This window comes from Orcinus orca, chromosome 12 (assembly GCF_937001465.1).
Source record: "Orcinus orca chromosome 12, mOrcOrc1.1, whole genome shotgun sequence".
NCBI classification, from domain to species: Eukaryota; Metazoa; Chordata; class Mammalia; order Artiodactyla; family Delphinidae; genus Orcinus; species Orcinus orca.
This window is the reverse complement of record NC_064570.1, coordinates 49,238,617-49,262,928: the sequence shown is the minus strand read 5'-3', so window position 1 is coordinate 49,262,928 and position 24,312 is coordinate 49,238,617. Positions and strand designations below refer to the sequence as shown.

At 44.9% G+C, this 24,312-nt stretch overlaps 2 protein-coding genes across 12 annotated transcripts; one reads left to right on the top strand and one right to left on the bottom strand.

Moving 5' to 3' along the window:
- Positions 1 to 7,644: 7,644 nt before the first annotated feature.
- ZBTB24 (zinc finger and BTB domain containing 24) lies at positions 7,645 to 23,165 on the bottom strand. 11 transcript variants are annotated; one of them, XR_007470518.1, is made up of 8 exons: positions 23,033 to 23,165; positions 21,390 to 22,373; positions 18,579 to 18,746; positions 17,996 to 18,079; positions 17,228 to 17,311; positions 15,466 to 16,833; positions 9,467 to 9,548; positions 8,661 to 8,690 (listed from the first exon to the last, which is right to left on the bottom strand). XR_007470518.1 is itself a non-coding variant. In XM_012539527.3 (7 exons), the coding sequence occupies exons 2-7, from the start codon at positions 22,342 to 22,344 to the stop codon at positions 7,970 to 7,972; spliced, it is 2,094 nt and encodes a 697-aa protein (XP_012394981.1). In that variant the 5' UTR covers positions 22,345 to 22,373; positions 23,033 to 23,165; the 3' UTR covers positions 7,645 to 7,969. The 11 variants fall into 11 exon arrangements, 4 of the variants coding, with proteins under 4 accessions (XP_012394981.1, XP_049551259.1, XP_012394982.1 ...); XM_012539527.3 differs by lacking the exon at positions 15,466 to 16,833 and having other exon boundaries at positions 7,645 to 8,690; XM_049695302.1 differs by lacking the exon at positions 15,466 to 16,833 and having other exon boundaries at positions 7,645 to 8,690; positions 22,928 to 23,059.
- LOC117199373 (uncharacterized) lies at positions 22,998 to 23,801 on the top strand. The gene is made up of 2 exons (XM_033418713.1): positions 22,998 to 23,341; positions 23,438 to 23,801. The coding sequence occupies exons 1-2, from the start codon at positions 23,013 to 23,015 to the stop codon at positions 23,589 to 23,591; spliced, it is 483 nt and encodes a 160-aa protein (XP_033274604.1). The 5' UTR covers positions 22,998 to 23,012; the 3' UTR covers positions 23,592 to 23,801.
- Positions 23,802 to 24,312: the final 511 nt, after the last annotated feature.

Genomic DNA, 24,312 nt, shown 5'->3' with positions numbered 1-24,312 from the left:
AACAAAACAGAGGAATGAATGGGAGGGTCCTCCCCTTGAGATCCAGGGACAGAAAAAAAATGGTTACCCTATGGCTCTTCCCTTCTCTTTATTCTCACTTTGCATTTTGTCTGGAAACCCTCTGAGAACAAGCAAGACCTGTATACTTATACTGCTCCCAGCTTGAGCTGAGAAGCAGGCGGGGAAGGGGAAATGCCTGCTCTCTGCCAGGAGAGGCCTGAATTCAGCCAGGTGAGGCTCAGGAAACTAGGACAGCCTCCCAGTTGGACCCATTCTAGCTCTTGAGTATGACTAGTTGAGTATGACTAGTTATTTGGCTTGAAAACAATTTGCCAAATATCGGACACACCTGTATTTAAATACATAGTGTAAGAAGGGTTCTAAAGCCCAGTCTGAATGGGTTACCAGGCTTTTAGAATCACTCCATTTCCCTTTCATTAGCTGATGGTAAATAAGCAGCTGCGCTGATTTAGTGGATTAGCTGAGGCCCAGCAGGGGCCCTTGACTCAGTGACTTGTGGTCTCAGCCAGGCAGGGTTATGTGGCTCTCTGAATGGCAGATGGTAAAATTTGTCTTTAAAAGAGATCACAGAACAATGATGACTTCATCAATGCTTAAAAAGCGGCTGACTTGGGAGTTTCACTTTATGTTAATTAAAGATACACAGTGGAGCAAAGACCAATGGGGAATATATTGGTTTGTAATCTAGAAGATCTGGCCAGATGCCAGCTTTGCTTCATACAAACTTAGGTAACCTTGAAAAGTCACCAACCACCATGCTTCAGTCTTAAATCTAAATGGAGGCAGTTTAATTACTCAACCTCATCAACCCATTTTGATTCTAAAATCCTATTATTCAATGTTGGTGACTCTAAGAAATGTATAGTCCAGAAGGCCCAAAACAAGTTCTATTTAGATTTTCTTCAAAAAAAAAAAAAAAAGACCTCTAATAAAACTAAAAGAATAAATTATTATTTATCTACAAGTGTTTCTCTTCTTAATTAGAATCTTGAGTCATGATCCACATTATATGTGTATATGAAACTAAAAATACTGGCACAAACACACTGGCTAATTCATATTGGGTCAAATAAGTGGTTGATACGTGCAAAGTCAGTTTGTGGTTTTTTGGTCATGCGGCACAGCTTGTGGGATCTTAGTTCCCTGACCAGGGATCGAACCCGGGGCCTTGGCAGTGGAAGTGCCGAGTCCTAACCACTGGACTGACAGGGAATTCCACAAAAAGTTAGTTTTAAAAGAATCACATTCTAGGGCTTCCCTGGTGGCGCAGTAGTTGGGAGTCTGCCTGCTAATGCAGGGGACACGGGTTCGAGCCTTGGTCTGAGAGGATCCCACATGGCGCAGAGCAACTAGGCCCGTGAGCCACAACTATTGAGCCTGCACATCTGGAGCCTGTGCTCCACAACAGGAGAGGCCGCGATAGTGAGAGGCCCGCGCACTGCGATGAAAGAGTGGCCCCCGCTTGCCACAACTAGAGGAAGCCCTCGCACAGAAACGAAGACCCAACACAGCAAAAATAAATAAATTAAACTCCTACCCCCATCTTCTTAAAAAAAAAAAAAAGAATCACATTCTAATGTTTTTGCAAATAATCACTCCAGCAGTGGCCTAGGTCAAAAACCTGAGCCATTAAAACAGGATCCCTTTCCTCTAAACCACATCATGTTCTGTCTTCCTGCAATGCCATCCTTACTTCACCTCCTAACCTTTCATCTCCTGAGCCTGGAGTCGGAAACTAGATCCCTAGCACTGCAGGTGACGGTTCTAAGCCACCCTATATATGACTTTACACCTGTAGGTCAGCATGTTCAAATACCACAGCCATGGTCCTGGGTCAGGAGCCATGGCTGCAGTGTAACCAGGCAGACACAGCTCCTAATGTAAAAATAATTATCAGCTGAGACCAAAGTGTAGCGTGCTGTGGACGGATATGAAAGTGTGGCTTGATTGAGATCAGAGGGTCAGGGAGGATGAGAGGGTGAGGAAGCAACACTTGAACTGAATTCTGACAGATGTGCAGACGTTAGTGAGACAGAGAGTAGGGGGCAGAAACCTTTCAAGCCTGAGAAACTGCCTGCCTTAAAGCCTAAGGCAGGAAGTTGCTGGGTATGTTTGGGGAACAGCCAGGAAGACAGTGTGGTTGGAAGTGAGAATGGGGAAGGGACCCAAGAGGAAGATGGGTTGGGGATTTTATTCTGAGTGCAGTGCGAAACTGCAGGATTGTAAGCAGAGCAGAGATAACGATCGTGTTTGCCTTAATAACATGATATCCACGCACTTAGCAAGGCACTCTGCTTGATGCTATGGGCACAGTGGTAAGCCCAGACAGATCACCATTTCCAGCAGAGAAATGGGTGGGGGAGGGGAAGAAAGGCAGGCCTTGGCAGGAGTCCAGGCAAGAGGATATGGTGATGGTGTAGCAGTTGGGATTGAGAAGTGGATGGACTCAAAATATAGTTTGAGATGAAACTGACATAACTTGATGATGGATTGGGAGTGGGGGTGAGGAGGGGCCCATCAAGAATGACTCCCAGCCTTCTTTCTTGGCTGATAAGAGAGAATCGAAAATTTCAGTTTCTCATTCTTTCTTACCCTTCCCTGCAACTTTATCCTCTATATGCTGCTTTTTATTCAAATACCTTCCCCAGAAGTCAAAGTGTGATGATTGCACAGACTCCGAGATAACACAGGCGACAAAGATTAAAAATACAAATATGTTCAAGATCTGTTTACTTTCCCATATTTTTGTTATGAGAGTACTTTCATACTTCAAACATTAAGATTATAGGAAAATCTGTTCAGAAGCCACTTAATCATACTAGAATTATCTATGAGAGGTAGATTTTTAAAATGTAAACATTCTTGTTTATATCCCTAATTTAGCCTAAGGACACTTCAGTTTAACTTTTCATCTAACGAGGATAAAATACAAATGAACTAAAACCAAGAGCCAAACTATTCATTTGGAAAATCTTCAAATCCATATTTTAAATCGAATATTATGGATATTAATTCAAAATAAATAATAAATCTATGTTTTAAAACCGGGGAAGTTCCCTGAGCTCTGCTCAAATTTTTCCCTTTCTACATAGTAGTAGAAAGGGATACAGTAGTATTTTTCACTTACATTAAAAAAGAAAAAGCTAAGATCTCTTGCTAATGTTACCTAAACTTGTTACCTAAAAGCTTTCCTACTCTGGTACATTTCCAGTGAGAATGGTGATATGTGCACATAGTCCAGTCAACTTAAGTGTTTGTTGCTTAATTATGTGTAAAGAATTTGAAAGCAAGATAAACTATCGCAGTGACATTCCAGCTTCTTTTAGAGGTCATTCCTTTATACCTGCTGTTTACAAAAGGCAAGGGGGATTTTTTTTCTTTTTTAGAGGTAATTCCTCCAAACCTGCTCTTTACAAAAACAAGACAAAGCGTTTTCTTTCAATTCTTGAGAGTTTAGGCTTATTTTACTTTGGAAACTGAGGATGAAATTTTACCTGAGTACTTATAAGGGTAACAAAAATAAAGTAAATCAGACTTCCCTGGTGGCGCAGTGGTTGAGAGTCCGCCTGCCGATGCAGGGGACATGGGTCCGTGCCCCGGTCCGGGAAGATCCCACATGCCGCGGAGCAGCTGGGCCCGTGAGCCATAGCCGCTGAGCCTGCGTGTCCAGAGCCTGTGCTCCGCAACGGGAGAGGCCACAACAGTGAGAGGCCAGCGTACCGCAAAAAAAAAAAAAAAAAAAGAAATAAAGTAAATCTGCCCAAAATATAAAATCTCCTCAATCAGAAGTTTAAAAAAAGTTCAAACAGAAGTTCAGGTTAATTAAAGCATTTTCGCTTTAGTAGTAACTTACAGCCAATTGGTAAATTTCAATTAAGCTTTAAATGAATAGTAGTAAAATACTGACCTAAGTATTATTAATATGGTAGTTACTGCATTTCTGTAGAAAGATTGTAACTTTTACTATTATTGTTCTATGTAAAAAGTTTATGATTGTATGCTAAAATTTCAGACAGACCCTCAATTTTAGTCTAAAAGGTTCTATTACATAAAGCAGATCATATGTAAAGAGAAACCCAGCTTAAAGTTTCAAAAGGCTGATGGTATTAAGCCCATCTGGTGGAAGCAGCCACCCCTGTGCCCCAGTTCTGGCTCTGCCACTTACTGTGTGACTCAGGCAACGGACTTCATCTGTTGGGGCCTCAGTGTTCTCATCCATAAAACAGGCATAATAATATTACCTCGTAGGAATGTCATGAGAATTAAGTAAAATATGATTGTGCTGCAAATGGGTTACAGGTGTGTCCCAGACACTGCTTCCCGCCTCACTCCAGCTGTCGTTGTTACTGGCTGAATTGTGTCCCCCCTACCAAATTCACGTTGATGTCCTAACCCCCAGTACCTCAGAATATGACTGTTTGGAGGTAGTGCCTTTAAAGAGGTAACTAAGTGAAAATGCGGTCACTGGGGTGAGCCCTAATCCAGTATGAGTGGTGTCCTTATAAGGAAATTAGGACAAACACAGAGGAAGCCCATGTGAAGACACAGAGAGGAAAAGATGGATGGGAGGCCTAAGAAGAAACCAATCCTGCCAACACTTTGATCTCAGACTTTCAGCCTCCGGAATTGTGAGAAAATAAATCTCTGTCGTTTAGGCCACCCAGTCTGTCGTATTTGTTATAGCAGCCCTACCTAGCAAACTAATATGCTGGTCATGGCCAGCGGTGCCTGGAGTCCTCTAACTGAAGGGTACTGGATAAGTCTTTTTTGTGCACCATGATATGGAAAAGGTTTCAGAAGCCCTAAGATACAGACCTAACACACCTGGCTTTCCTCCTGGCCTACAGTAAAGACTCAAAATGTGCCAGATATTGTTATTATTCCAATTTATGAAAACCTAGGTGTAAGCATCTATAATGAGACTCTCACATTCCTCAGCATCATTTAACCGGTTGCTCACGTTTACAACACAAGAACCAAATGCAGAAAAATACACAGAGGAGAGGTAGAAAGAAGAGTTTCAAGAAACAGAGGGCCAGGCACAAGAACAACAGCTCATTTTGATGGCAAGAGCTCAAGTCTTCCCAAGGCTAGCCCTCTACTGACAGAAAACCAGAGATTCACCTGCAAAAGTGACAAGGTCGTTTCAGCAGTCTGAAAGCATAATATTCTACTAATCCCCAAGAAGTACAATTTGTATTTCTGCACTTATTAAAACAAGTATTTAAATTGTGCAAGCTTAGTACAAAATAAGCTGTGAAACAATTAGCCAGCAATTTCTCAGACACAATAGAAACATTTTTACGTACGTGTCATTTCCTTTGGGTGCAGTCACTGAACTTTAAAATTGAGGATGCCACCCTGGCGGTTAAGACTCCATACTCCCAATGCAGGGGGCACAGGTTTGATCCCTTGTCGGGGAACTAAGATCCCGCATGCAGCACGGCGTGGCCAAAACAAACAAACAAAAAAGCCAATGAAACCGTAAAATTGAGGATTTCCTTCAAAGGGGCAGAATGTGTATTTGGGACACAGAAGAGAGGCTTGCTTTATAAAGCTATCCTTTTCTCACTTCCCTTTGACAGCTGGTCAGATAACCCAGAACGCTTCCAGAAGAGATTTTTATGGCTGGGACTGGCTCTCACGCTAGAGATGGGTAGGCCTGTGCCACAGGAGCCCCTAGCCACCTGTGGCTACCAAGTGCTCACAATGTGGCTAGTGTGACTGAGGAGCTAGGTTTTATTTTTTATTAATTCTAATATAAATTTTAAAACTGATACTTGTTTCAGTTATTGGGGAAAAAATTATGTCTGAAACTACTTGAATATGTGAATCTAGGTTTTCAACTGTAAATTGTATAAATCCTAAAAACAGATCAAGCGTGCCCCATGAACATTAGCGTCCAAACTGAGTGTGCAGTAAATGTAAAATACACACCAGATTTTGAAGATGTAGTATGAAAAAATGAATGTCAAATATTATTATATTTTAATGTTGAATATTTACATGTTGAAATATTTGGCACATGTTGGATTAAATAAGCGATTTTATTAAAATTAATCTCACTTTCTTTTTATGTTTTTAACGTGGCTACTGGAAAATTTTAAATTACACATGTGGCTCACATTACATTTATCTAAGCACAGAGGCAGACTGTCATAAAGCTAGTTAAACTTGACTTGTAAATAGTCATATGACCATACTTCCTGAATAATTATCCGGCTACCCAGAGTGAGTAGTTAAGCATTTATCTGCTTTAATACTATATATCTCCTGGAGAAAATGTGGGCCAGTAGGCTTTGAAAAGCTGGTAAAAACCCTGCACTTCAACAATAAGGTTAAGGTAAATAGTTTAAATGACTAAAGTCAAGAACCTGAAATAATATTTAGGGCATAAGTGTATTTGTAAAAATTATCTCTCTAGTCAGGCCTAATTTAACATACCTTGGTTGACACATATAAATCATTTATGAATTTCTGAATTATATACAATAAAATATACTTTGCTAGGTATGTTAGAAAACTGCTTTCATCTTCTCTCAAACCTTAACAATTCTATATTACTTTAACCTCCCAACACTTATTTGACTCAGGTGGAAATCAAAGATCTCTAAAACAAGGAGTGACTGACATGAAGATCCTGTTAATTTTAGGGGCGATTACCCCTACTCTCCACCAGCATTATGTTAATTAACATACACTAGTGCCCACCTTTTCTCAAAAATCTTTTACCAGTTTACTTAAGAGAAAGTGGTCGGCGTATTCAATAAAATAGGCTGAGCTGGAAAAAACGTAACCCAAACATAATTTAATCTTCTGACGATTATTTAAAATCACACAACTACAGACACACGCTGGCTACTAAGTCTCTGAGGCTCAAAATTATTTTTAAGATTAGGAGAATTTACTTCTAAAAATTATGTGTCTATTTTGTGAGATTTAACCTACTTTGCAATAAAAATAGATTATAAGTTCCTATCTAAAAAGGTATCAGACACAATACATAGCTCAACATTTTCAGAGATCAATTAGAATCCAGTAGAGTATATTTAACATAAATTACACTGAATTTTATATTCCAGGATAATTAAGAAAGCTTTAACTTCACCATGGAGATCAAATATCAAAGCTGACAAAAATTCAGAATTTATTTGGGGTGAATATCTTGATCCAATTTCATACTTTCATTAGCCTTTTAAATTAAATTTTTAACAACCTGCTTTTAAAAAAACATGTAAATCTGTGTTTCTCAGAAAAGTCGAGTTTAGAATTTAAAAAAATAATCCTATTCTTTTGGCTTTCTTGTTTTGTGAATGTTGAGTTAAAAATAGACATTTAGGTCATGTTGTCTTTGACTCTATCTTAAACACGACATGATGAGCCCACTGTACCACACAGAGATTAAACCTTGAGAAATTACTCTGTCTTAGGGGATTGGAAGTTATTAAAAGGACAGAGTCCCCAAAGTTGTAATCTGTCATATTCGGCCCCAACTTGTCTTGTAGTGGCAATTGTGTTGCCTAAGGGGGAAGGGACAACGAACCATTGTACCCAATACAACATATGATTTTCTTCGTTCTAAAAAATAAAAAATATAACTGGAAAAGTCAGTAAGACCATGACTATGGCTGTGAACATTTAATACTCACAGAAAAGTTTAATGCAATGCCCCCAAAGAAAAGTTACACAAGTCTTTAAGAGATGTAGTAAATGAAAATGAAAACCATTCATCAATATTGAAATGCTAAATCCAAATCAGTATTAGATATAAGACACGATATACACATCTTGCCTCTTGGATGGACGCTATCGGCTGGCTCAGTGAGCTACCACATCTCTGTAAGAATCTGTAAGTGAGCGTTGCAGAAAGCCTGACTTCAAGCACACAATCCAGTCACAGCGGGCTGACGGAGAAGAGGCCGACAGAGCAGTCAGGCACGTGTTCGGGTCAGCTCTGCTCCTGGCTGAGCGGCGTGGACTGGGGCACCTGGTGGGCGGATGGTGGCGGAGCAGGCTCCTGTGTCAGCTGTAGGTGCTGAGCCGGATTTGAAGCGCTTGCTAAGTGGAGCTCCCCTGTTTGCTCTTGATGGGCGTGAAGATGTTCCAGAGTTTCCTTGGAAAGTGTGATGACGTGCACTGGCTCGGTCTGTGAGGGTTCCATCTGGCTTTCAATCATATTGAGGCTTTGAATGTGTTCTGTTTGCTCCTGTTGAGCTGAAAGAATTAAGTTCTGCAGTTGCTCTGGCTGCTGTGTGAGCAGGGTGAGGTTAGCAGCCTGGTCTGCCGTCATGTTCTGGGAACTCTCTGCAGTGACGATGCTGATTCCTTGGCTAGGACCAGGCATGAAATTGATGTTATGTACAGAATCAGTTACAAGAAGCTGAATTTCCTGCTCTCCGGAGGTAGAGAGTTGATAGGGCTGCAGCTGAAGAATATTCCTGACCTCTTCAGCATTATTATTGCCGGAAACGCTGCTGGCATCGGACGCGTGTTTCTCTTTGCTATGAATTTTTAAGTGAGCCTTCAAGTTGTCTAAGCGAGCAAACTGTAAGTTACACTCAGGGCAGGAGAAAGGCTTTTTGCCCGTGTGCAGAATGCAGTGTCTCCTCTTGGCACTCGAGTCAGAGAAGGATTTGCCACACACGGTACAGGAATATGGCTTTTCTCCTCTACGAGAAAATATACATTTCATTTTAAAAACAGGAAGATCTGTTTATCACTTCCTGATCATTTAGGGAGAAGCAGTCAAGAAGAGAGGAAAATCAACCTGACTGGGAAGCATAAGTCATGGGTTCTCTTACTAACTTAAGTACTTGGACCAAGTCACGCCTGCCATAGACTTCAGTTTCTAATCTTAAGAAAAAAAAAAGAATGGCAGGGAGGGGTGTCTGAGGACAGGTGGTAGATGGGGCTGTGACGCTGGGTCAGATATGATAAAATTTGATGATTCCACAGTGCGTATTTCAGATAAGAAGGTAAATAGTAATAAATTACACACCAAGTTCTTTTTTGTTTTTAGCTCTCACAGCCAATTTTTAGATTCTAGAAGCCAAATAAATATATATGATTGATTTCAATATTAAAAATTTGAGTAGCCCCTAATTATCCGTGTTAGAAGAACTACTAAATCAAATCCGGAAATAAGTTGTATGAACAAATAATTTATTCAGAAAATATTAAATATTTAGTTTTGACTGAAGATAAATCAAAATTTAAGAAATGACATCAATAACGCAAACTTTTGCTGGCCAGAATCAGTTTTCCTGATTTGGCCTAAGTGAGGAATTTCTTTATTGAAAAGATAAAACAAAATAATAAACTGCCCAGGAACTTCTACTAGAGTAATAATTTGGGGAAAAGGACTATATAGGGAATGTGTGTCACCCTACTGAACGCCAGGGTTGGATGAGGACTCCACGTGAGAAAAGGATCTGCAAAACTTTACCGATGGATCCTGATGTGCGTCTGAAGAGAACTCTTTGCTGTGAAAGATTTGCCACAGATTTCACAAGTAAATGGCTTCTCACCTAAAAAAGGGGAAAGCGTTCAGAAATATACATCCAAAATAAAACAAAAAGCAAAAACCACCCCATAGTTTCACAATATAAAAAAACACAAAGGCACGTGTTCGGGTCAGCTCTTGAACCCTCAGTAAGCATGAGTGAATGAATGAAGCACTTAGCGAGCACCTACTACGTACCTGAGCACTGTGTCCTAGATGCCAGGAGGATACAGAGAAAGTGGGTACGGTTCTTTCCCTCAAACACTTAAACACTGAAACAAGGGGGTAAGTGATTCTACAAAGGACACACATTCGCTCCTGTACAGTCCACCCTTAGGTAACTTACACTCCCACACTTTACTGCTTGACCTTCCCAAGGGCCCCTGAGTACCAGGGTGACTTGTGGATTATTCACATTTATATCTACCTTCCCAGTGTATCCAGAACCTGCCACCCCTGGCCCAGGCTGCCATCACCTCCCTGCAGCAGCCTCCTTGTGAGTTTGCCCACTTCTGCTCTGCTTCCCTGTCGTCCACAATGAATGAGGCAACTGGAGTGACCCTTTACACAGTCAGATCCTATCACGCTCTGCTGCAAGTGCTCTAATGGCTCCCCATCCCATCCAGAGATAAAAGCCAAAGCCCTGGGCCTACAAGGAATCACAGCTCTGACAGATCTGTCCACCCACTGCCACTCCCCACCCCAAACCTGCCTAACCTCACCAGGTACTCTCCCCTGCTCATCACACAGCCCCTGGAGAGGCCCTGAACACCACACCCCAAGCAAGCCACGCTCAGGGCCCTCGCACTCATCATCCCCTCCCTCTCCCTGGCATGTCTCCCCCAGGGTCTCCCAGTGTGGTTCACTCTCCACACTGCCTTCAAGTCTCTGCTCAAGTGTCACACTACCAGTGAGCCTTTATCACCACCCAAAGCACCGCCCCAGCATGTCTTGGTCCACTTCCCAAGTCAGTTTTCCCACAATGCTATCGCCACCTTATATACTGTATGTTATTTATTATACCTCTCTCTCCCAGTCTTATGTAGGATGATCTGTGAGTCTGCCTACTCCTAGGACCCCAGTGCCTAGAACTGGGCCTCGCACACTGTTCCAGAAATCCTTGTTGAGTAAATGAATTTCACAGAGTGGGAACTGAGGCCCACATAAGATGTCGTGACTGCTCCGGACCCCTAGTGGGGTCTGGCAATTTTTTTTTTAAGAAATAGATTTATTTATCTATCTATCTATTTATTTACGGCCGCATTGGGTCTTCGTTATTGCACACAGGCTTTTTCTAGTTGCGGCGAGAGGGGCCTACTTTTCATTGCGGTGCGTGGACCTCTCATTGCGGTGGCTTCTCTTGTTGTGGAACACGGGCTCTAGAGCGCAGGCTCAGTAGTTGTGGCAAACGGGCTTAGCTGCTCTGCGGCATGTGGGATCTTCCTGGACCAGGGATCGAACCCGTGTCCCCTGCACTGGCAGGCGGATTCTTAACCACTGAGCCACCAGGGAAGTCCCTGACAATTTTAATAAGGCTTCAACAGCATTTATTTAGTGCTAGTTTATACACTGCACATACAATGACAGACTGCCATGCCCTCCAGAAATGCAACTAAGTGATCCTAATGCAGGCAAGGGAACTATGAATTTGAAAAAAAAAAGAAGAAAAAGAAAAAAGAAAAATCCCACTTAACTATATAACAAGGGATGAGTGAAGTGGGGGATGGTCAGGTAGCTTCCCTTTCACAGCATCTACTAGAAAATTCAGGTGAGATGTTTCCCCAAGTTCAGTCTAGGCAGAGGACACTTATGACAATTTGGGTGAGTCTGCGTCTTTGCAGCAGTAACTCTTACCACTCCGAAGGTTAAAACCAGGCCACTGTCATTCTTTCCACAGCTTTCCAACCAGAGCTGCGTTCTATTCTGATCTCGGTTTTTCTCCCTCTCCCAATTCCAAGACTGAGTACCTGCTCTGTCCGCCTGTCACTGTAAAGTTCTGTGTGGGGAGCACATACAACAACGTTCACGTTATCATTCAATTCCATCTGGGGTTGCAACACCTCAGGAATTTTGTTGGCAAATGTTTTCAATACTGGAAACTCTTTCCAGAAACATCCTCGAGCACAGTAAGAAGGCAAATTTTCCTAGCCAACGTGAATCTGGGGAAAGTCTTCCTACTCCTCTGGTTCCTAACTTGTTCTGGTAATGGTTACATGGCTCCACTGCCTCCGGTTCACCGACACATTCCTTCTTCCTTTGCCTCAGCTCTACAAGGATGGGCGGACCCTCAACAAAGCACGGAGCTGAGAAACAAAAAGGAAACAAAAGACAGGATCACAGCCTCAAAAAGATACATGTGGTAATCAAGTACAGCGGCAGGGCTGCAGCTGACTGAACACTCAAATGAGTGGTATCAACAATTCTGCAGACAGGATGCGTGAGGACGAGGCAGGAGCTGGCTGGACTGGAGAGAGGCCCCATTCAGGTACTAGGATAAGCAGAATGACCAAACAGCGGGTGTCGGAAATGACCACAGGGAGGACAAAGAGGGATGAGGATTCACTCTGACGAGCGTGGGACCTAAAAGGTGAGGCCAGGCCACGAAGAGCCGTAAATTCCAGGCAGAGGACCCGTGGAACTTCTGGACGTTTTTAGCAGAAGACAGACAGGACAAAGTACTAAGAAAATATATGTGGGGACGGTGGGTAGGGGCGGCTGTAGGAATCTGTGTAACAGTCTAAGCCACAGTGCCGAGGCCTGGACCAGGAGGTGCAGGAAGCAGACAGAGAGGAAAGAGAAAAGGTGAGGTGACAGGGCCTGGGTGGCAGCGGGGCCAGAAGGGAGTTGGTTACCGGAGGATCAGACAATGGCAATGAAAGGACAGGGCAGAGACACGAGTGCAGGTTTCACCCAGGGGGATGCTGACAGAAATATTTAAGTTACTCAGAAGTTTTCCTTCCAGACCCTCTCCTCAGCGGTGCATGCCACTCATCCCACCCCACTCTGACGACCTGTGAATCCCCATCCCAGCTCCAGAGGGTACCGACTCCTGCAGGCTTGTTGGGTAGCATGGCCGGGTTTCCTACCCCATTGGCTAAAACCCACGTGACCATCTTGGTTAACGCAGCAGCATCCAGCCCCTGACCCAGCCAGGCCCGACAGTCCAGTCTGCTCCGAGTGCACATTCGACTGGCAATCTAGTTCTGTACATTTAAATTCCTCAAACAGCTGCTTTCGTTTTCTTCACAAATCAACAACGTTCACTGTAGAAAACTCAAATAATACTGAAAAGCACAAAGTGTACAAAAAACACTCAGAATTCCCCTGTAGATTGCCACCTCACACTGTGATGAAACCTTTACAGGCGTCTCTGTGCACACACACAGGTGATATACCATGTATACCATGAGATTGGCCAGTGCATGCTGGTCTGTAACGTCAAATGGGAATGGAAAATTCATCTTAAAAAAATGGTTAAAAACAAACAAACAGACATTTTAAAATGGTGTTTTGTGTTCCACTATGTATCTTGTCCAAAATTTACCTAACTAATCCCTTACTGAGGGACATTTAGGTCACTTTTAAGCCTGTGACATTATAAACAATCCTGCTTACGTTGAACATCCTTATGCAAACATCTTTTCCCAACTGGACAGCTTACCTTTTGATTCACATTGCCAAAGTTCTTTCCAGGAAGTTCCCAAATTCCTTTCCCATCAACAGAACTTAAAGATGCCCATTTCCTCACATATTTGTCAATCTAATGGGCCAAAAGAAATGCACATTTCTTTTTCTCTGACAATTAATGCTGTTAACATCGTTTCAGATGTCTACTGGCCATTCCTATGTCTTTTTCTGTGATATGCCTTTCAGGTCCCCCTGCCCAGTTTTCTCCTGGGCACTCATGTTCCCATATTTGGGCTATTAACACTTCGTCACATATGCAGTGACTCTTTTTTTCCCAGACTAAAAATCTCGTAAGTATATCTCTTCTGTCCACTCTCTTAACTTGAAGGCCTTCATCTTTCTTCCCCAGAGCCTGGTAACTGGCTCATCCCCAGGACCTTCCCTCTCTGACCATCCTCCTTGGGCTGCCTGAGTCCTTTTCAATGCACGAACCAAAATATGCCTCCTCTCTGCCCAAAGACCACCCCCCGCTTCACCAGGGGCCTGCCCCTTGTCAGCAATCTCACTCTAGCTGTTCACCGTGGAATTCCTCACTACGGCCCTCAGATGCCAGCCTCTCACATCGTCAACCCCACGCATCCTGTTCCTGTCTGGAAACACCTCTTCCAGCTTCCTCTGTCTGTCTAGCACTTACTCTGGCGTCAAGACTCAGGTCCTTCCTCTGGGACGCTTTCCCAGACCTTCCCAGGGAAAGTGAAACACTTCTGTCCCTATGTTCACACCTCTACTGGGGCTCGTATCACACTGTACTGAGGTTCTTACTAGATCACATGTAAACTCTGGAAAGGTGTGTTACAGTGAGGGACCCCCAGTTCTCTCAAAGTTGGGGATGAGCAACATTAAAGGATAGTCTGAAAACATGGCTGAGATTTAGGAAGCTTCAAATCCAATCCAACAAAATGAGGCTGTGAATGAAAGCTGTGGCTCAATTAACTGTGTCACAGGCAGGGGATCTACCTGGGAGTAGTGGGAGCCCACAGGGGAGGATCAGTGTTTATCTAACACCACACAAGGGACAGGGACACTGGAGGGCTGGGACTCTACTGCGGTCAGAGGCCATGCACCAGGCTTCTCCATGACCTGGGCTAATTCTCTGAACTTGCCCCCAGCTCACCAAGCAATCTTGGGATCACTAACTTGGTTTGCAGGTACAGTGATGTCAGGAAGGCGGTACTGCAGACAACAGAGAGGTGCAGTCCCTTTGTTAAGTGAACACACTCGATGGTTTATCACTCCTTTGCTTGGCATGGCTTGGCTCAGTTCCTGAAAGCCTGACCAGTTCCAGGTATGGGGAAAGAACTGAGCTGCAGCGACCTCGTTGGCACTGCCTGTCACCTTGCTTCCCTTTCAAATTGCATCCATCCACCCGCTCCACCCCCCCCCCGCCACTGAACATGCCCTCTAGGGAAGAAAGCACCTCTTGTTTATCTCTGATTTTTTTGTGCTTGGCAAAGGATATCTAACCCAGAGAGAGTTTGCACTTAAAGAGCTAAGAGAAGAGAGTCTTGGTTTTCCCATGGGTGTGGCCCTCTCGGCAGGACCCGCCTGCCCTGCTGGCGGCTGTCCTCACCACTGTCCATGGAGGCTGAGCGCCAGCTCTGCCAAGCAGCCTCTCCCAAACCTTCCTCTCTGCCCGGGGAGCAGGCAAGCGGCACCCCAACTCTTTTCAACACCAATATTGTGCCTATTCTCCAGGCTAATGACAGAAGGGTCACAGTCTCTACTTCCAAGAGCCCAATCTTTTGACGGGTTTGACCTCTTATCTCTCAATCAGACAAAAACTTTACAGAGTCCCTGTCATCTCCTCTCCCACCCATCGCATCCTCCACTTCTCTCTTCTGCTCCTCAGGGTAGTGGGTGGAGCAGAGTTTGCTGGGATCCTGGAGAGGGGACTCGTGCTTTCACCCCCAGTTCAAGGCCTGGTTCTCCTCAGAAAGACCAGAAGCCTCACTGACACCTTATGCTCAGAAGATGAAACGTCTCACCCCGGGCACTGCGCCACGTAACCGAGACAGCTCGGCTCTCCTCCACCTCCGCCCTCCCGCGGAGGTTCTCTTCACAGCCCCATATGCTGCCTACAGGCCTGTGTGTAAGCACGGGAATCTCGACCGCTGCTCGCGGTGCCCCCTGAGCTCGGGCACAGATACCCAGCCGTCTCCTCCGCTCGTGCACCTGGGTGCCAAACAGACGTCTCACGCCCCATGTGTCTAAAGTCTAACTCTCCATTTGTCCCTCCGTCTTCCCCGGGTTCTCACCCTTACGGCTGCTTCCGCCTCCCCTCCGCTCACCCCCATATCCAATCACGGGCCCATCATGGGAGTCTTCCTTCAGAATACATCTGGCGCTGGGCCACTCGCCGCCTCCCCACCACTGCCGCCCTGCACCAAGCCCTGCGCCAAGCCCCTGTCCGGCACCGCCTCCTAATGGGTCTTTCCACCCTCCTACGGGCGCCTCCGCCCCTACCTCACCCCTACGGGCACCTCCGCCCCTGCCTCACCCCACACCAGCGGCTGCTGTGATCCTATTAAAATTCTCTGTTACATCATGTCACTCCTCGCAGTAAAGCCATCCCGTTCAGAATAAAATCCAAAGTCTTTACTGTGCCTTCAGAAGTTCTTAGGCCTAAGCGCACACTAGAAAAACCTGGGGAGCTTTTAAAAATGCCAATTCCAAGGCCTCATCCCCAGTCACTTCGATCAGAATCTCTGGGGGTGGGACCAGGCTTTGTCTTTTTAAAAGCTTCTCAGGGGGTCGAAGCACACAGCCAGGCCGGGAACCCCGTGTCACACGGGCTCCAGCAGCCTCTGATGTCCACCCACACTCACTACACACTCCTACTCCCACCGCCCCGGCTCTGCCTAAGACGCTCTTCTCCGGGGTAGACACGATGGCTCACTCACTCCCCACAGCAGCAGATCTCCATCTAAGATGGCACCTCATCAGCAAGGCCTTCCCAGACAAGCCCCCATGTCAAAGGGCAGCTCCCCCTCCTGCCTCCTGCCCCTGCGTTTAGTCCTTCAGAGCACTTATCCCCACCTAACAGGTTACTCACACGCTTGTTCTTTGTCTCCTGTTTGAATGTTAACCCCTCAAGAGCAGGGGCTCTGTCCATCTCAGGCAGTGCTGTATCCTCAGGGCCCACAACAGGGCCTGGTACCCAGTGCCTGGTACTGTTCAGTAAATATGTGTTAAGTGGATGAATTAAATTTCACAGAACCTACTAATGATGTCTGTAGAAAGACTGTATAGAGATCCATTTTCATAAAACTCATACCTTATGAGATATTTAAGAAAGTAAATGACTTTGAGAAAAATTGTGTTTTCAAAAAAATGTCCAAAGCAACATAAAGCAATCTGATATATAATGTTGGTAGACAATTTAACAGAATCATTAAACTATAAATCTAGAATAGGAAGCTTTTCTTAGAAAAACTAACAGGTTTCTTTTTAAGAAATGTTTCTTTTTAAGAAATGCTTCTTACCCAAAGTTCTACAAGGCGCACGTTTTTACTTTTCTGATCTTAAATGAAAGAATTTGACCTGCCCTAATTGATCCTGCCTCCTCTTCAACCTGGAAGCTGATTTTTCTGGAGGTGGTGATGCTTAAGTTATAAGTACCGGTTCTAGGAGAGAAAGTGGAAAAATCCTCAGTGCCTGTGCTGCCTTAGTGTCTGCTTCGTTTTCTAAAAAGTTTATCTTGATAATCTTCAATGCTGAGGTAAATTAAAATTTAAACACGCAACCTGATTCAGACTTGTACTATTTTGTGGTATTAGATGAGGTTTCATTTACGAACAATGCTCAGTAAGTACGCTCCATTTTGCTAACCTACAGACATGTGATGTCCCCACAGGATTGTGTGACAGCATTCTGCCTGGGCTTTTTATGTGACCTACTTATAAAATTCCCACACAATTTACAAAAACACAGTCTGAAGAGGGGACTCCCAGTACTTCATTTCTCGCTCCCCTAAAAACATAAAGCACACTAGAAAGACAGGGTGAGATGGACTTTTACCTGTGTGTGTCCGCAGATGTTTCTTTAGCTGAGACACATCCATGAATTTGCGGCGGCAGTGGTTACATTCCGGTAACGAGTGGCCTTGTCGCAACAATAAAAAAAGTGTCAGTGCATATATGCTGTCCCTGCATTTCTTCAGTGATTTGTGTTAAAGCACTTCCCTGAAAAATAATCACTTTAAATATGGTGCTTTAATAACACAACAATTTTAAAATTAAATTTGGTAACAGTTAATAGTTTCCTAGGCATCTCGACTCACTGCTTCCCCATCAGAGGTGGGACCCTTCCAGTCTCCCTAAGTGTTATCTCCTTTTTCCCTCAACGCACTGGTGTCACTGTGGCCAACCGATCTCAAATGATGCTCCCAATCCCCCCTCCATTTATTATCAGTTGGCAGGAAAGAAAAAAGGACAATAGGTGGAGTCAGGCTGCAGAAAGCCTGGACTGACGGCTATGGGGTGGTGACACCTCTGTCCAGGCACCACTAACAGCTAATCGACTGGTGCCCTCTTAGTCAACTGGTGCCTTGAACAATACCAATTTTGCAGGGTTTCTGCGTGTGGCACCGAAACTGCAATATAAAAATTTAATATAAATCACAAGGTAGCAGAGAGTAACCCAAGGACACCTAATTTAGATTGCTTTTTAAGAACTATTTCCCTAAAAACTCATTTATCTTCTACAATATGAACCTACTGTTTCGGAAACAATTTGTATTTGCGTTTCTCCCCCAGCCAATCCAAATTTTCTCTCACTGTATTGTACCTGTATGAACTCGGTAATGGCTCTTTAGTTGTCTTTTCTGGCTGAAATATTTTCCACACTGATCACATGTAAAAGACTTCTGTCCTGCCAAACAAAACACGCAAAAAACTATAAAGAACTGGAATGCTCACTAATAAGGTAAGTATCGCAGTGGGCCCAGATCCCCATTCTCTACAAATAACACAAGTGACTTGTCTACAAACCCAAATGCCTTCAGAGTCTACCACAGTAACATAAATGTGCAAGAGCATGTAAGGCAACAGGGAGCGATGGAGACCGGGGCAGAACTGGAGAATTCAAGTTCCCCCGCAAAGGCATCCAAAGTAAAATAATTCTAAACTCTGGTGCTTAAACAAGTCATGACTGCACACTGCACTGCCAGTAGCCAGTTTATAAACCCTAGTTTAAGGTTCAATGCTGTGCAGAACTCTAAACTACACTCTGACAGGTGCACAATTCTGTCTTTCAACGGTATCATGTGGGGAATGATACGAGGCTGAGAAAAGACCATTTAGATCGCGGTAATGCCCACCCCAGGAATGGGAACCTGGTGGCAGCTGGCTCCCCGGCGCAAGCCCGCTACCTGAGTGCAGGCTCATGTGCTCCAGCAGCGAGTGCTTGGTGGTGAGAGCCTTGCTGCACACGGTGCAGGTGTACGGCCGCTCGCCTGTGTGCATCCGGGTGTGGACCTGCAGGGAGTGCTTCTGGGCAAAGCCTTTTCCACACTCATTACATTTGAAAGGTCGCTCCCCTGGAATAAGAGCCCCAGAAACATGATGTAAGTAAGAATCTGCACATCCTTCTGTCCCCTCCCAAATTAAAACAACAGTGAACAGGAGAGACAACATCAGCAATAACATTTTGCAAGATGGAGCTAGACGAGTCCTACACCAGCGGTGAGGAACGCTGAGATACACACAACCTAATTTAAGACAGAGCCTCCACAAGGAGGAACTGGTGGCACCTGTTATCTCTGAAAATAGGGGTGAGGGAGGATAAATGACAGTCCGTTTCAAAGGTAGTTAGGCCCCCCAGGTCCAGTCTCCTACTCCATGTAACCAGGAGACTGACCCTCTCCCCAGCAGAAGATGGAGACTGTTCTCTGAAGAGGGTAAATCGGATGAAGGATCTCTGGACTAGGGGTCTCAGGGTTAGAGGTCTCCTAGCGCAGTGGAGCCACTACGACAGGGAGAGCAAGTCAAAGTTCACATCTGGGATGAGACTCCCCCCAGCCTTCTGCCCCCTCCTGCGCTAGACGCAGGCAGCCAGGCCCACAGCCCCCAGGTGGGAGGTGGAGCATCTTCTCCTGGAATGCGAAGGGCCGGCAGTAAGAGAGCTGAAAATGTGATGCCGGGTATCAGCAAGATGCCTGCAGGCCCTGTCTACATCTGCAGAGTTGCCAGTAGCTTTTAGCAAACCATTCTTGCATGTAATTAAACATGATTAAAAAAAAATCTTTTAGCAAACCATTCTTGCATGTAATTGAACATGATTAAAAAAAAATCACCAGTCAAGGAAGGTCTTTAGTAGTAGAAATAGATACCAAAACGGATAAGAGAAAAAGCAGCTTGCAGAAAACAGACTGCCCAGAGTGAAGAAAGCATTAAAAATTAACAAATAAGTAAATGTTGTTATTAACAGGCTCACAGAGGATTCTAACTAAAAACAAACAAAAAAAGAATTTAGAGAACAAAAGAGCTCCTAGAAGTAAAAAAAAATAAGAGTAGAAATAGAAAAACAATAAAAGTTGAAAGATAAAGTGGAAATCTCCCAAAAAGTATAGCAGAAAGTGATGGAAAATAGGAGACAAAAGATAAGAAAATTAGAGGATGAGTCCAGGAGGTTCAACATCCAAATGGGAGGAGTTCCAGAAAGAGAGAGCAGAGGAAACAGAGGGGAATCATCTATGAAATAATTCATGAAATTTTTCTGGAACTAAAAGGTGGTTTTCCAGACTGTATGGATCTACTGGTAACCACTCAAATGGAAGAAAAGAGACCCACACTAAAGTGATTCAATGCAAAATTGCAGAAACCACTGGGAAAAGGGAAGATGCTACATGCTGTTTTCCTTAATGAATCTCGTAGAACTATTTAACTCCTTAAACTAGCCTCTGTCACAGTTCAACAAGTATTTCTCAAGTGTCTATTGTGTTCAAAGAACCAAAATTCAGGGTCTCAGTCTATCTGTACTTAAAATCTCCGGGGAGCTTTTAAAAACACCAACACTCCAGGCAATGAAATCAGAAGCTCTGGGGCTGGGACCCAGGCCCTGGTAGTTTTAGAAGCTCCCTTGGAGACTAAAACATGCAGCCAGGTTGAGAACCACAATGCTGGATGCTGCCAGGTCATAAGACAGCAGGCTGCTGGATGACAGGTTTTAAGTACCAGACCCTGTACTTATGCTTACAATTAGGTTGAGGGGTAGATTACAGGTATATAACTACAGCCTGACCCAAAGCAGAGTGAGTTAGGTACATTAAGAGAGAGCTCAAAGGAGGAGGGATTTCTGGCTAGGGCTGCACTGTCAGCCTAGCCACCATCTGAATGGTGGCTATTCAAATTAATTAAAATAAAATATTCAGGGGCTTCCCTGGTGGCAGAGTGGTTGAGAGTCCGCCTGCCAATGCAGGGGACACGGGTTCATGCCCCGGTCCGGGAGGATCCCACATGCTGCGGAGCGGCTGGGCCCGTGAGCCATGGCTGCTGAGCCTGCGCGTCCGAAGCCTGTGCTCCGCAACGGGAGAGGCCACAACAGTGAGAGGCCCATGTACCGCAAAAAATAAATAAATAAATAAATAAAATAAAATATTCAGTTCTTTAGTCACACTCACCGCATGTCAAGTGCTCAAAATACGCAAGTGGCTAGTGGCCACCAAAATGGACAGCATAGATATAGAACATTTCCATACTCACAAAAGAGCTATTGGCCAGTACGGGGCTAGAGAGACCAAAAAGGAAAAGGCATTTACAGCTAGATGGCTGAGTGAGAGAGCTGTCCAGACAGATCTGGGCAAAAACACAGCTATGGTCAAGATGAGGAATCTTCAAGAATCATAAAGCATATTAACTTTGGCTACAGCTTGATTCCTGGACATTCAAGCCTTGAACCAACAACTTCAAATAAGTAGAGAGGTTCTGGAATCAGGTTCCTTGGGTTCAATTCCCACCTGTCGCTACATGGATGCCCTGGGCAAGTTACCTTCAGCTTTCTAGACTTAGTCTTTGCATCTGCACAATATTAACTGTCTCACAGGACTGTTGTGAGAATTCAATGCAATAACATGTATACTTTATTACAATGCCCATCACATAGACATCGCACAATAAATGAAAGCTGTTATTATTGTTACTTCTCCAAAACATATTCCAATAAGCTGTGAAAGAGTAATTACCCGTGTGGCTTCTCTGGTGGATTGCTAAAAAGTGATTATACTTAAACACTTTGCCACAGTCTTTACAACGGGCCTCGGGGCCACCAGGGCGCTTCCTCCTTCCACAGACCCTCTTGGCTGAACCCTGGTCGTCTTCATCCCCAACTAGTTTATAATCTTTCAGTTTGACGGACCTCCGAATCCTCCGCTTGCTGCACCGATTCTGGTTGTCCTGCCCATCCTGGATCTTGGGATCACAGTTCTCATCTTTTTCAGCTGGCATTTCCTCCCCTCTACCTGGCTCACAAGCCGGCTCAGATTCTTCCAATTCTTTTGCTGGAATCTGTTCATTCAGTACACCATCGTCTCCCTCTTTAACCACAAAGTTTTGTCTATTCTGAACTGAATTGTTCACTCTCAGCTGTATTTCTTCCTCTGCAGCCAGTTCTGATTTCCCCTCCTGCAGACTGTTGACTTTTCTTGGTCTTCCCCGTTTCCGCTTTGGATGATCATTTTTCTTATTAGAAATAACAACCACTGGAGCGCCAGCTGTGTTCAAAGTCGGTGGCTTTGGGGAGCTATGATTATTTTGAAAGTCTGTGTAAGCCTTTACCAGGTCATAGACTTTTAAGAACTGGGCAGTAGCCAGGATTTGTTCTGTACTTTTCTCACTGGCCTGGAGACAACCCGTGTAGATAAATTCCAGCAGGATACTAAACGTGTCGGCAACCATGCCTTCCAGCATATAAATGGACTGGCCAATCTCCCCCTCTTCAGCAAACATCATTGAGAAGTATTCACTACTGGCAGCAAGTAAGGCTTTGTGGGCCCGGAAATGCACATTCTCCACGATTAAAGTAATGTCACAGAGGAAGCCTTTCTTCCTCTGATCCTCGAAACTGGCCAGGATGGTGTCACTGTGAGTGTCTGAGTGTACAACCAGCTGCCCAGAAGGCTCTGATGATGTTTCTGCCATTTTCTTTAGAAGCCCAAGAAGGATTAAACCTGAAATAAGAAAATAATGTTTAAAAAGGAGGAGGCATTCTCTAACAAGATTAATCCCAGCCCAAAGGAACCTACTAGTCACTTCACTTTGTTGGCTAAATTTCATCATTTACCACTTTTAAAAGACTATTTAAAAACTTAGCTTTGGGTTCTCATTCCTATTGTACCATTACCCAGCTGGGTGAACTTCCGACATCCACGTGACCTCTCAGGGTCTGTTTTCTGCTCTGTAAAATGAAGGAATTGAGCTCAACCATCTCTAAAGTCCTTCCCTGCACTAACTTTCCATAGTTGCACAAATAGAAGAATGAAAACTACAGTGTCGTCGATTTTACATATTATTAGCCATTTTGTCTGTGACACAAAAATAGAAAGAGTGAAGAAAAACAAAGTGAACTGGGGTAGCTGCAATGAAGTAATAATAACGTATCCGGCCTCCCTCTGGTAAGGCGGCGCGGACCGCCCAGGCTGGCGCCCGACGGTGCGGGGAGCTGAGGGCGCGCGATTCCCCGGAGCCCGCCGAGCTGGGAGCGGGCCGCGGGGGCGGCCCCTACCTCCGACCCTGGACCTCTTGGGCCGGGCCCGCGAGCTGCCGGCTGGGGAGGGGTCGACACGGCTGCGGTGCCGCGCCACCGACGGATGGCCAGTGGCGGACCTACCTCTCCGGACGCCCGGCAGAGTCCAAATCGCGGGTGGCCCACACGGGGCCTGGCGGGCGCACCCACGCCGGGCCCGCCCAGGCCCCCAGCTCCGCCCGGCCAGCCTCTGCCGTCTCCGGGCCGCGCGGCTTCCGCCCCTGCGCCGCCGCCGTCGCCGCAGCCAACACGGAAGCGCCGGCGCCGGGACCCGCCTGCGCGGACGCCGGACCACGTGGCCCGCGGAGGCGCCCGGGGGCGGGGCGGGGTGGAGCAGAGCCTGAGGTCCCCGGAGGCGCCGCCAACGGAGTCCTGGCAGGTCTGGTGTTTGAGGTAAGTGGGGGGCAGAGGGCAGTAGCGGCGTTGTCCTCTGCAGTTATGGAAGTTTTATATCCTATTAGTGGCTCACTGACACCTTAATCAATTTAGTCTTTTCTCCTTTCTGGACGCTGAAGCCGGCTTTCAGGTCTCTCATGTGTGCCGAATGAATGAAAGCGCCTTTACGTTCACCGTCATCGTCGTCATCATCAGCATCAGCATCAGCATCAAAACCATCATCCAATGCCTGAGTCCAAGGGCCTGAAGAGAGAGCTGCAGTCAAACAGATCTGGGTACTGAGTGATCTTGATCAAGTTACTTATCCTGTCAACCTTGTTTACCTTACTTGTGAAATGGAGAAGTTGACACCAGTGCCAACACCTGGGTGGCTGTGGGGTAAACAAGATTAAGTATGAAATGGGCTTAATTGTTTAATTCATGTCTACTATCACTAAAATGATCATTATTGTTCAGACTTTCAGCATCTTTCTTCAGTAGACTATTAAGGGTTTCTAACTAGCCTGAGTTGCAGTGTTGTTCCCTCCAATACACAGGAATACAGGAGATCTTTCCAAATGCAGATCACATCCAGAGACTGAAGTCACTGCCCTGTTTAGGATCCATTTCTGGGCTCCTTTTTCTGTTTCATTGATTTATTCATCTATTCTTTCCCCAAGACAATTACAGTAGCTTATACTCTTGTAGTCAGGTAGTGTTAGTCTTCTGACTTTGGGCTTCTCCTTCAATATTGTGCTGGCTATTCAGTATTTTTTTGCCTCTCCAAATAAACTTTAGAATCAATTTGTAGATATCCACAAGACAACTTACTGAGATTGTGATTGGGATTGCATTGAACATATAGATCAAGTTGGGAAGAACTAACATCTTGACAATATTGAATCTTCCTACTCAGAACATGGAATATCTCTCCATTTCTTTAGTTCTTTGATTTCATTCATCAGAGTTTTGTAGTTTTATTCATATAG

What these genes read in the sequence shown, in the direction of transcription:
- LOC117199373 (XM_033418713.1), top strand. Translation starts at nt 23,013, where the DNA reads ATGGCCAGTGGCGGACCTACCTCTCCGGACGCCCGGCAGAGTCCAAAT. An exon ending in TGGCAGGTCTGGTGTTTGAG is followed by an intron (nt 23,342 to 23,437) that starts GTAAGTGGGGGG and finishes TAATCAATTTAG; the next exon opens with TCTTTTCTCCTTTCTGGACG.
- ZBTB24 (XM_012539527.3), bottom strand. Translation starts at nt 22,344, where the DNA reads ATGGCAGAAACATCATCAGAGCCTTCTGGGCAGCTGGTTGTACACTCA. An exon ending in CCACCAGAGAAGCCACACGG is followed by an intron (nt 18,747 to 21,389) that starts GTAATTACTCTT and finishes CTCTTATTCCAG; the next exon opens with GGGAGCGACCTTTCAAATGT. An exon ending in ACATCTGCGGACACACACAG is followed by an intron (nt 9,549 to 17,227) that starts GTAAAAGTCCAT and finishes CCCCTTTTTTAG; the next exon opens with GTGAGAAGCCATTTACTTGT.